The sequence below is a fragment of the Triticum aestivum genome, chromosome 4D (genome assembly GCF_018294505.1).
Source record: "Triticum aestivum cultivar Chinese Spring chromosome 4D, IWGSC CS RefSeq v2.1, whole genome shotgun sequence".
Classification (NCBI taxonomy): domain Eukaryota; kingdom Viridiplantae; phylum Streptophyta; class Magnoliopsida; order Poales; family Poaceae; genus Triticum; species Triticum aestivum.
In genome coordinates, this window is record NC_057805.1 from 476,346,349 (window position 1) to 476,358,427 (window position 12,079).

Consider the following 12,079-nt stretch of genomic DNA (forward strand, 5'->3'; position numbering starts at 1 on the left):
ACCTCGCAAGCCTCACAAGGCCGCGGAGGAGAGACACTTAGCACCATTAGAACTCATACATTCTGATCTTTGTGGGATGAATGGTGTGTTGACTAAAGGTGGAAAGAAATACTTCATGACAATGATAGATGATTCCACTAGATATTGCTCTATGTATCTGTATACTAAAGATGAGGCTCTACACTACTTTAAAATCTATAAGGCAGAAGTTGAGAATCAACTTGAAAATAAAATTAAACGAGTCCGATCAGATCGTGGTGGAGAGTACTTCTCTAGCGAGTTTGTTTCTTTTTGTGCGGAACATGGCATTAGTCATGAGAGGACGCCTCCCTATTCACCCCAGTCAAATGGGGTGGCCGAGCGAAAAAACCGTACTCTAACTGATTTAGTTAACGCCATGTTAGATACATCGGGTTTATCCAAGGCACGGTGGGGGAGGCTATATTGACAGCATGTCATGTCCTGAATAAAGTTTCAACAAAAGATAATGAGATCACTCCCTATGAGAAATGGGCGAAGAGAAGGACAACACTCTCGTACTTGCGCACTTGGGACTGTTTGGCGAAAGTCAATGTGCCGATCCCCAAAAAGCGTAAGCTTGGACCCAAGACTATGGACTGCGTTAATTTGGGCTACGCTAAGAACAGCGTTGTCTATAGATTTCTAGTAGTTTAATCTGAGGAACCTGACCAGAAGGTCGGTACAATTATGGAGTCTAAGGATGCTACATTCTTCGAGGATATTTTTCCTATGAGAGATATGCAAAGCACTTCTAGACAGGAATCTGAGGAGACTCATGAGCCTGCCATTCCTATGGAATATTATTAACAAACACATGATGAAAATCCTGAGGATGATGATGAAGAAACCCTTGGTAGGGGCAAGAGATAAAGGATTGCAAAGACCTTTGGTGATGATTTCTTCGTGTACCTCGTGGATGATACTCCCACTTCTATTTCAGAAGCGTATGCCTCTCCAGAAGCTGACTACTGGAAGGATGCGGTCCGTAGCGAGATGGATTCCATCATGGCTAACGGGACATGGGAGATCACTGAGCGTCCCTATGGTTGTAAACCATTGGGATGTAAGTGGGTGTTCAAAAAGAAGCTTAGGCTTGATGTTACGATTGAAAAGTACAAAGCTAGGCTTGTGGCCAAGGGCTATGACCAGAAAAAAGAGGAAGATTTCTTCGATACTTATTCACCTGTGGCCAAACTGACCACCATTCGAATATTACTCTCGTTGGCGGTCTCGCATGGTCTTCTCGTCCACCAGATGGATGTTAAGACGGCTTTTCTGAATGGAGAGCTAAACGACGAAATCTACATGCAACAGCCAGATGGCTTTGTGATAGATGGTCATGAAAGAAAGGTGTGTAGGTTGTCGAAATCTTTATATGGCCTGAAGCAAGCACCTAAGCAATGGCATGATAAGTTTAATACAACTCTGACATCTATTGGCTTCGTTGTTAATGAAGCTGACAAATGTGTATACTATCGCCATGGTGGGGGTGAAGGAGTTATACTGTGCTTGTGTGTTGATGACATACTGATATTCGGAACCAACCTGAAAGTCATTGAGGAGGTCAAGTCGTTTCTATCTCAGAACTTTGAGATGAAAGACCTTGGTGTGGCTGATGTTATCTTGAACATCAAGCTACTGAGAGAAAATGAGGGTGGGATTACACTTCTGCAATCCCATTATGTTGAGAAGGTGTTGAGCCGTTTTGGATACTCGGACTGCAAACCATCTCAAACACCATATGATCCTAGTGTGTTGGTTCGAAAGTTCGAAGGCACAGCTAAGGATCAATTGAGATACTCTCAAATCATTGGTTCACTCATGTACCTAGCAAGCGCAACGAGGCCTGACATCGCGTTTGCTGTGAGAAAACTGAGCCGTTTGTTTCCAACCCGGGTGATGTGCATTGGCATGCTATTGAGAGAGTTATGTACTATCTGAAGGGTACTATGAACTACGAACTTCACTATACGGGATACCCGTCGGTACTTGAAGGGTATAGTGATGCGAATTGGATCTCTGATGCTAATGAGATGAAGGCCACGACTAGGTATATGTTTACTCTTGGAGGTGGCACTGTTTCCTGGAAATCTTGCAAGCAAACGATCTTAACGAGATCGACAATGGAAACAGAGTTAACAGCATTAGACACATATGGTGTCGAAGCAGGATGGCTTCGAGATCTTTTGATGGACTTGCCATTGGTTGATAAATCGGTTCCGGCTATCCTTATGAACTGTGACAATCAGACTGTCATCACCAAGGTGAAGAGTTCAAAGGACAACATGAAGTCCAACAAACACATAAGAATGAGATTAAAAGCTGTCAGAAAATTAAGAAACTCCGGAGTGATAGCGTTGGAGTATGTCCATACGGCTAAGAATCTCGCAGATCCCTTTACAAAAGGGCTATCACGTGTTGTGATAGATAGTGCATCGAGGGAGATGGGTATGAGACCCACATGAGTTACCATGGTGGTAACCCAACCTATGTGATCGAAGATCCCGTGAAGTAGGACCTGGGAAAACAAGTCAGTGGTGAACTGAGGACAATAACTATACTAACCCACTCCGTTGGAGATGCAATACTCTCGATACTGTATGGTAGGATGACTATTGTCTTAATGTGTTCCAAAGCTTATGTAAGCAAGATGCTATCCATCGGAGCGATCTTTGGAGGAACACACACCTATGTGAGCCCGACTGCTGGTGACAGTCTATGAGATTGGGGTGATCTCTAGTAAGCTCATGAATAGGCCAGGAGTGTGACTTATATGCTCCACCCGAGGGGTCAGCCTTTGGCAGCCTAGTACTAGTAAGACATATGGTGAAACTTCTTTACGCCAAACTGACAATTCAAGGCATAGTCCATTGTTCAGTTGTGAAGGAGTGTAGCTGCTTGCTCTAGGTGAAGTTCAACCTTAACAGGTCTTCACTGAAACACTGGTATATCGAGACAACAATTGAAACAGAGGACACAATGGGCCCTCGAGATCTGGTGGGGGATTGCTGAAATTTGGGATGGGCTTTAGGCCCATATAGCAATTTCTGAAAATCTCTAAGGGCCCATGTGGGTTTATTGGCACTAGGTGGATGTGGGAAGTTTAGTCCCATCCCGGAAGTGGAAGAGGAGTTGGGCCTCTTTATAAGGGATGTTCTTTCACATGCCATTGGAGCTTGAGAATAGAAGAGGCCCTCGCGCACTCCTCCTCCACCGCCCGCCTCGCCTCGTCACGACGCGACGCGCCGCAGGTTGCGGGATTGAGCCGAGCCGAGCTCACACCTACGCGCTTATTTTTGCCAGTCACTAACGAAGAGTTCTCTGACAGCTGGGCCACGATCTGAGACGTCGGATCGTGGGCTGTCACGGACTCGGACGTGGGTCGAGCCCACGTCTCTCCACGCGGCTGCGCCTATATAAGTGTGCGGTGTCTGCTAACCCTAGCCTCCACGATCAGATCGCATCGCATCTGCTCCACGCGCACGCCCACTGTCGTTCCTTTGCTGCTGCTGCCGCCGGTGACTCCATCCCGTCCACCGCGTACACGGTCGACGGGAGAGCAGGTCTCTGAAACCCGCCCTTCCGGTTCCTGCACGGGAGAGGGGCGAATAGGTTTTTGGGAAGCGACTACGCGACTGCTCGCTGTTCGTCTGCTTCCTCTACGTCCGCTTCGTCCTCGTCATCACCATGTCCACCGACGCCGACCGTGCTGCCACCGAGAAAGCTGAAGCCGACAAGAAGGCTGCCGAGGATGCCGCTGCTGCTGTCACCGCCGCCGGGGTTTCTGCCTGGCCTACTGGAGGGTATAACACGTTTATCCCGCTCCTTTTTACTTTCGTATTAGCAGTGCTAGCAGTATGTGTAGATTTGTCTACTGTTTGCTTAGTACGTGCATGTTTAGATTAGAACCAGTATGTCGACAATTTAGTCAATGCCATGCTAGTGATTTATCTTTGGATTAAATTAGTCGAAAACTTGCCTATTTACTCAGCATGAATCTCCTGGTTTTGGGTTTGAGTAAACTTGATATAACAATGATTTCATATTAATAAAGATAGCTTTGACGAGAACTTCTTTCCAAAGCTAGCTGGGCTCAGGGAAGCCCACGGGGGCGCGTCAATATATTGCAACCAATTCCCGCATGTTCTCAATGCAACAAGCAGGGGTATCATCTAGTTCCAATGAAGGCAGAGTCGTATGAATCTTTGTTTTGTGCAACGCAACTAAAACATAGCAAAAGTTTCCCGGTCATCGGAAGTGAATGTAACCATTTAACATGAATACATAGAATTATGTAGCAAACGTAATAAAGCAGATGTAATGAGAATCCAATCATGAATGCAGTTTCCTCCCTCCATCAGTTGGTCGTGGGGTCAAGGACGTGCCCCGCGAACAGGGTAGCACCGGACACCTCCTCGATGACGAAGAAGCCAAACGGATGGTCAGCCACGAAGTCCACATGCGGCGCATCACTAGTTTTCCAAGAACATAACGTCACAGTCTCAACGGTGGCAGCCGCGGCCTCGGTGCCTTCCTCGTTCACCTCGATGACGGCCCTGTGGATTACTTTCTCCAGCGCCAGCTTCCTTGCGCCGTCTTCCGCCATGTCGGACAAGTCGGCCTTCCCCGGCTCGAACGCCTCGTTGAGGCCCATGTCCTGGAGAATGCCCTCCATTTTCATGCCAAAGTTGACCTTGAATTTAGGCAGCCGGAAATCGCTGACCATGACATCGCCACACGGCAGGTGCTTGCGCACAAAGTCGGGGTTGCAGGCGATCTTGTCGGTGAGCTCCCACAGCCCGTCGCGTGCGTCGGGGAGGAAGACACACATCGAGTAGATCGGCGGCTGGCCCTGCGAGGAGTGGCCTTGCACGTAGCGGAGCTGGAGCACCTTGAAGCCGTCGTGGCAGGCGATGTCGTGCCAGCCCAAGCCGCGCACGAAGGGCGCGTCCACGGCGGTGCCGTCGAGGCGGTGGAACTTGTCGTCCTTGGTGAGCTCCTTGTCGAACGGCTTCGCCCACATGCCCTTGAAGTAGATGGCGTTAGCGAGCACCAGGACGGTGCGGCTGGACAGCGCGTCGGGGCTGAGGATGGAGGGGATGAGGTCGTTCGTCGCAGCCGCCACCCATGCGTTGATCTGCTCCCTTGCCTCCTCCGGCTGCACGTACCACGATCGACGTACATAATGACAATCGTATACGTACTATAACTATACTAGTGCATGCCATGCCACAGATCGATCACGGTCACGGCCGATGTGCACTAACCTTTTGGAGGAAGTTGACGGCGCAGGCGACGGCCTTGTACGACTCGGCGGCGGTGGCGCGGTAGGCGGGGCGGAGGGGCATCGTCACGTCGTGCCACACGCTGCAGGCGAAGCTGACGCGCGGGCCGCCCGTCCGGGACCCGTCGGCGAGGGCATGCTCTGCCAGCGCGCGGACGTGGCCGGCGAGGAAGTCCCGGGAAGGCGCGCCAAGGACGCGGAGCAGCTCGTCGAGGGTGCCCTCGCGGGCGCCGGCGGCTACCAGCGCCAGCGCCGCGTAGACGGACAGCGGCGACGTGACCAGGTTGCCGCTCCTGCCGGCGTCGTCGTCGGCGAGGCGCTTGTTCAGGCCGAGGGCGAACGCCTGCAGGCCCTCGCTGGCGGCGGGGGCGAACGCCTGCAGGCCGTCGCTGGCGGCGAGGGCGTGATCGGGCTCGGCTTCCGCCTCCGTGCAGAGCCATAGGCAGCGGAGGACGAGCTCCTTGGCAGATTGCATCTTGCCTTGCGTTGACGCGCACTCGCTGCGGCCTGGCGATTTTCTTTGCCTATGGCCCGAAGAAAACTACTATAGCTGGCAATGGTGGGTTGCCCCGTCTCCTCTGTTCGTGTGTGGTTGCCGAGAAATGGCTGCTGATTCGGCAGGTGCCCAACATCCAATTGGTCCAGGCATAGACAACAGCAGCATTTCAAGAAGAAAAATTTGCAGCTGAGAAATTGCACAAGGTGAAGAAGTGCTGGCGCACGACGGGTATGGAAGACTTGCAAGTGCAGCTCGCTGGTTGCGCCAACGGCTAGATGCCTGTGGGGTGCAGCTGAGGGCATGTGGAATGCGAGGAACAAGAACAATGTTAACGCCATCGCTCCTTCAACGCTTATAAAAATGCTTCCCCATGTATCTCCATGTCCGTCTCCACTCTACTATTGAACAAGCGAGTTATGACCGAAACATTGTAGGGGGTCGACTTTCCCCTCCCCTCCCGGGTCGCACGCGCGGGCGGCCCGGGGGGGCGGCGCGGGGGGGGGGGGGGGGGCGAAACCTTAGTGCCCAGCTTCCCACCCACTCCGAGCTCCCCTAGTCGCCCCCAAAGGTGGCGGGCACGGTCGGCGTGCCCCGACGGGCCTCCTTCGCGCGGGGGAGCGGCGTCATTTGGGCAGCGTAGGGCGGATCTGATGGCGCACGACGGAGCTCATGGCGCGCGACGGAGCAGGCGACAGAGAGGAGGAGGCTGCTGGGGCTTGCGGGAGAGTTGGTCGCGGTGCGGTGGATCCTCCAGGAGGTGACAGCGCGGGACAAGCGGGCGACAGCGCGACGAGGCCATGGCGGCGGGGCGGCGCTCGGCTAGGAGTGGCTGCCTTGCAGCGGCCAAGCCGGCTTCGTCCTCGGACGCCTCCGTCGCAGTGCCTGCTCCAGGTCGCGGTCGTGGAAGATGGAGGTGGAGGCGCGGGCTGGATGGGCCCGATCTGGACCGCAGGGGCTCGGCATGGGCGTCTGCCGGAGTTGGCTTGACGGCTGTTGGGTGCGGCTCCTGGCGGTCCTTGATGCCGGGAGGGAGACCTGCAAGCTCGCAGCCGCAGGAAGGTTTGGTTTGTCGGGTTGTTTTGCTTATGCCTGTGCGGACTCGATGGACCACGACAGCTCGGCTACGCCGGCGAAGTGCTGCTGCGGCGGCGGAGTGGTCAACCTGGACGGTGTGGCCCCAATCCGGAGGGCAGGGATGGAGGTGCGTGGCAATTCGGAAGAAAATCCAGCCAGTATTCAGTCGGTGCAGGGGGCGACGGCGTCCGTGGGTGTCGTTTCCCTCCTTGGAGGCGTCACCAAGGTGTGTCGGCATCTCCCTCGCTCGCTCATGGGATTGGCAGATGTCTTCGGGCGAAAGCCTAGGTTCGAAGTTGAACCAGCATGATGACGGCGTCCTCATCGTTGCTACTCTATTGGGAGCATTGCGTTTGAAGACCGGATCTTGAGGTTCGTTGTTGCGCTACTCCGGTGCTCGCTGCTGTCCAAGGTGAGCTTCTGAGGCGCAATGTACGTCGTAGCCGGTGATGTCTACTACGTAACCTTTTTCTTGTAGACGTTGTTGGACCTCCAAGTGTAGAGGTTTTTAGGACAGTAGCAAATTTCCCTCAAGTGGATGACATAAGGTTTATCAATCCGTGGGAGGTGTAGGATGAAGATGGTCTCTCTCAAACAACCCTGTAATCAAATAACAAAGAGTCTCTTGTGTCCCCAACACACCCAATATAATGGTAAATTGTATAGGTGCACTAGTTCGGCGAAGAGATGGTGATACAAGTGCAGTATGAATGATAGATATAGATTTTTGTAATCTGAAAATATAAAAACAGCAAGGTAACTAATGATAAAAGTGGGCGTAAACGGTATTGCAATGCTAGGAAACAAGGCCTAGGGTTCATACTTTCACTAGTGCAAGTTCTCTCAACAATAATAACATAACTGGATCATATAACTATCCCTCAACATGCAACAAAGAGTCACTCCAAAGTCACTAATAGCGGGGAACAAACGAAGAGATTATTGTAGGGTACGAAACCACCTCAAAGTTATCCTTTCTGATCGATCTATTCAAGAGTCCGTAGTAAAATAACACGAAGCTATTTTTCCGTTCAATCTATCCTAGAGTTCGTACTAGAATAACACCTTAAGAGACAAATCAACCAAAACCCTAATGTCACCTACATACTCCAATGTCACCTCAAGTATCCGTGGGTATGATTATATGATATGCATCACACAATCTCAGATTCATCTATTCAACCAACACAAAGAACTTCAAAGAGTGCCCCAAAGTTTCTACCCGAGAGTCAAGACGAAAACGTGTGCCAACCCCTATGCATAGATTCCCAAGGCCACGAAACCCGCAAGTTGATCACCAAAACATACATCAAGTGAATCAATAGAATACCCCATTGTCACCACGGGTATCCCACGTAAGACATACATCAATTGTTCTCAAATCCTTAAAGACTCAATCCGATAAGATAACTTCAAAGGGAAAACTCAATCCATTACAAGAGAGTGGAGGGGGAGAAACATCATAAGATCCAACAATAATAGAAAGCTCTCGATACATCAAGATAGTGCCGAATCAAGAACATGAGAGAGAGAGAGATCAAACACATAGCTACTGGTACATACCCTCAGCCCCGAGGGTGAACTACTCCCTCCTCGTCATGGAGAGCGCCGGGATGATGAAGATGGCCACCGGTGAGGGATCCCCCTCAGGCAGGGTGCTGGAACAGGGTCCCGATTGGTTTTTCGTGGCTCTGGAGGTTTGCGGCGGCGGAACTCCCGATCTAGGTTATGTTCTGGAAGTTTGGGTATATATAAGAGGTGTTGGCGTCGGGTGAAGGAAATATGCCCTAGAGGCAATAATAAAGTTATTATTTATTTCCTTATTTCATGATAAATGTTTATTATTCATGCTAGAATTGTATTAACCGGAAACATGATACATGTGTGAATACATAGACAAACGGAGTGTCACTAGTATGCCTCCACTTGACTAGCTCGTTGATCAAAGATGGTTATGTTTCCTAGCAATAGACATGAGTTGTCATTTGATTAACGGGATCACATCATTAGGAGAATGATGTGATTGACTTGACCCATTCCGTTAGCTTAGCACTTGATCTTTTAGTATGTTGCTATTGCTTTCTTCATGACTTATACATGTTCCTATGACTATGAGATTATGCAACTCCCGTTTACCGGAGGAACACTTTGTGTGCTACCAAACGTCACAACGTAACTGGGTGATTATAGAGGTGCTCTACAGGTGTCTCCAAAGGTACTTGTTGAGTTGGCGTATTTCGAGATTAGGATTTTTCACTCCGATTGTCGGAGAGGTATCTCTGGGCCCACTCGGTAATACACATCACTATAAGCCTTGTAAGCATTGTAACTAATGAGTTAGTTGTGGTATGATGTATTACGGAACGAGTAAAGAGACTTGTCGGTAACGAGATTGAACTAGGTATTGAGATACCGACGATCGAACCTCGGGCAAGTAACATACCGATGACAAAGGGAACAACATATGTTGTTATGCGGTTTGACCGATAAAGATCTTCGTAGAATATGTGGGAGCCAATATGAGCATCCAGGTTCCGCTATTGGTTATTGACCGGAGACGTGTCTCGGTCATGTCTACATAGTTCTCGAACCCGTAGGGTCCGCACGCTTAAAGTTCTGTGACGATCGGTAATATGAGTTTATGTGTTTTGATGTACCGAAGGTAGTTCGGAGTCCCGGATGAGATCGGGGACATGACGAGGAGTCTCGAAATGGTCGAGACGTGTAAAGATTGATATATTGGACGACTATATTCAGACTTCCGAAAGGTTCTGAGTGATTTGGGTATTTTTCGGAGTACCGGAGAGTTACGGGAATTCGCCGGGGAGTATATGGGCCTTATTGGGCTTTAGGGGAAAGAGAGAGGGGAGGTTGCGCGCCCCCCAAGGCTTAGTCTGAATTGGACTAGGGGAAGGGGCGACGCCCCCTCCTTCCTTCTCTTCTCTTTTCCCCTTCCTTCTCTCCTACTCCTACTACTTGGAAGGGCTCCTAGTTCTACTAGGAAAGGGGGAATCCTACTCCCAGTGGGAGTAGGACTCCCCTAGGGCGCGCCATAGAGAGGTCCGGCCCTCCCCCTCCTCCACTCCTTTATATACGGGGAAGGGGGCACCCCTTGGAGACACACCAATTGATCATTGATCTCTTAGCCGTGTGCGGTGCCCCCCTCCACCATATTCCACCTCGGTAATATCGTAGCGGTGCTTAGGCGAAGCCCTGCGTCGGTAGCATCATCAACACCGTCATCACGCCGTCGTGCTGATGGAACTCACCTGCAAAGCTCTGCTGGATCGGAGTTCGTGGGACGTCATCGAACTGAACATGTGCAGAACTCGAAGGTGCCGTGCGTTCGGTACTTGGATCGGTCGGATCGTGAAGACGTACGACTACATCAACCGCGTTGTCATAATGCTTCCGCTTACGGTCTACGAGGGTACGTGGACAACACTCTCCCGCTCATTGCTATGCATCACCATGATCTTGCGTGTGCGTAGGAAATTTTTTGTAATTACTACGTTCCCCAACAGTGGTATCAGAGCCAGGTTTATGCGTAGATGTTATATGCACGAGTAGAACACAAGTGAGTTGTGGGCGATACAAGTCATACTGCTTACCAACATGTCATACATTGGTTCGGCGGTATTGTTGGATGAAGCGGCCCGGACCGACATTACGCGTACGCTTACGCGAGACTGGTTCTACCGGCGTGTTTTGCACACAGGTGGCTGGCGGGTGTCAGTTTCTCCAACTTTAGTTGAACCGAGTGTGACTACACCCGGTCCTTGAGAAGGTTAAAACAACATTAACTTGACGAACTATCGTTGTGGTTTTGATGCGTAGGTAAGAACGGTTCTTGCTCAGCCCGTAGCAGCCACGTAAAACTTGCAACAACAAAATAGAGGACGTCTAACTTGTTTTTGCAGGGCATGTTGTGATGTGATATGATCAAGGCATGATGCTATATTTGTATGAGATGAGCATGTTTTGTAACCGAGTTATCGGCAACTGGCAGGAGCCATATGGTTGTCGCTTTATTGTATGCAATGCAATCACTTTGTAATTGCTTTACTTTATCACTAAGCGGTAGCGATAGTCGTAGAAGCAATAGTTGGCGAGACGACAACGATGCTACGATGGAGATCAAGGTGTCGCGCTGGTGACGATGGTGATCATGACGGTGCTTCGGAGATGGAGATCACAAGCACAAGATGATGATGGCCATATCATATCAAACTTATATTGATTGCATGTGATGTTTATCCTTTATGCATCTTATTTTGCTTTGATTGACGGTGGCATTATAAGATGATCTCTCACTAAATTTCAAGATAAAAGTGTTCTCCTTGAGTATGCACTGTTGCCAAAGTTCGTCGTGCCGAGACACCACGTGATGATCGGGTGTGATAAGCTCTACGTTCATCTACAACGGGTGCAAACCAGTTTTGCACACGCAGAATACTCGGGTTAAACTTGACGAGCCTAGCATATGAAGATATGGCCTCGGAACACTGAGACCGAAAGGTTGAGCGTGAATCATATAGTAGATATGATCAACATAGTGATGTTCACCATTGAAAACTACTCCATCTCACGTGATGATCGGACATGGTTTAGTTGATTTGGATCACGTGATCACTTAGATGATTAGAGGGATGTCTATCTAAGTGGGAGTTCTTAAGTAATATGATTAATTGAACTTTAATTTATCATGTTCTTAGTCCTGGTAGTATTAGCATATCTATGTTGTAGATCAATAGCTCGCGTTTAGCTCCCGTGTTTTATTTTTTGATATGTTCCTAGAGAAAACTAAGTTCAAAGATGTTAGTAGCAATGATGCGGATTGGATCCATGATCTGAGGATTATCCTCATTGCTGCACAGAAGAATTATGTCCTTGATGCACCGCTAGGTGACATACCTATTGCAGGAGCAGATGCAGACGTTATGAACGTTTGGCTAGCTCAATATGATGACTACTTGATAGTTTAGTGCACCATGCTTAACGGCTTAGAATCGGGACTTCAAAGATGTTTTGAACGTCATGGACCATATGAGATGTTCCAGGAGTTGAAGTTAATATTTCAAGCAACAAATACCCGAGTTGAGAGATATGAAGTCTCCAACAAGTTCTATAGCTAAAAGATGGAGGAGAATAGCTCAAGCAGTGGGCATGTGCTCAGATTGTCTGGGTACTACAATCGCTTT

At 49.6% G+C, this 12,079-nt stretch overlaps 1 protein-coding gene across 1 annotated transcript; it reads right to left on the reverse strand.

Moving 5' to 3' along the window:
- Nucleotides 1-4,203: 4,203 nt before the first annotated feature.
- Nucleotides 4,204-5,780, reverse strand: LOC123100399 (serpin-Z2A). Its single transcript, XM_044522338.1, has 2 exons — nt 5,289-5,780; nt 4,204-5,179 (listed from the first exon to the last, which is right to left on the reverse strand). The coding sequence occupies exons 1-2, from the start codon at nt 5,778-5,780 to the stop codon at nt 4,379-4,381; spliced, it is 1,293 nt and encodes a 430-aa protein (XP_044378273.1). The 3' UTR covers nt 4,204-4,378.
- Between the last annotated feature and the right edge of the window lie 6,299 nt (nt 5,781-12,079).

What these genes read in the sequence shown, in the direction of transcription:
- LOC123100399 (XM_044522338.1), bottom strand. Translation starts at nt 5,780, where the DNA reads ATGCAATCTGCCAAGGAGCTCGTCCTCCGCTGCCTATGGCTCTGCACG. An exon ending in CCGTCAACTTCCTCCAAAAG is followed by an intron (nt 5,180 to 5,288) that starts GTTAGTGCACAT and finishes TGGTACGTGCAG; the next exon opens with CCGGAGGAGGCAAGGGAGCA.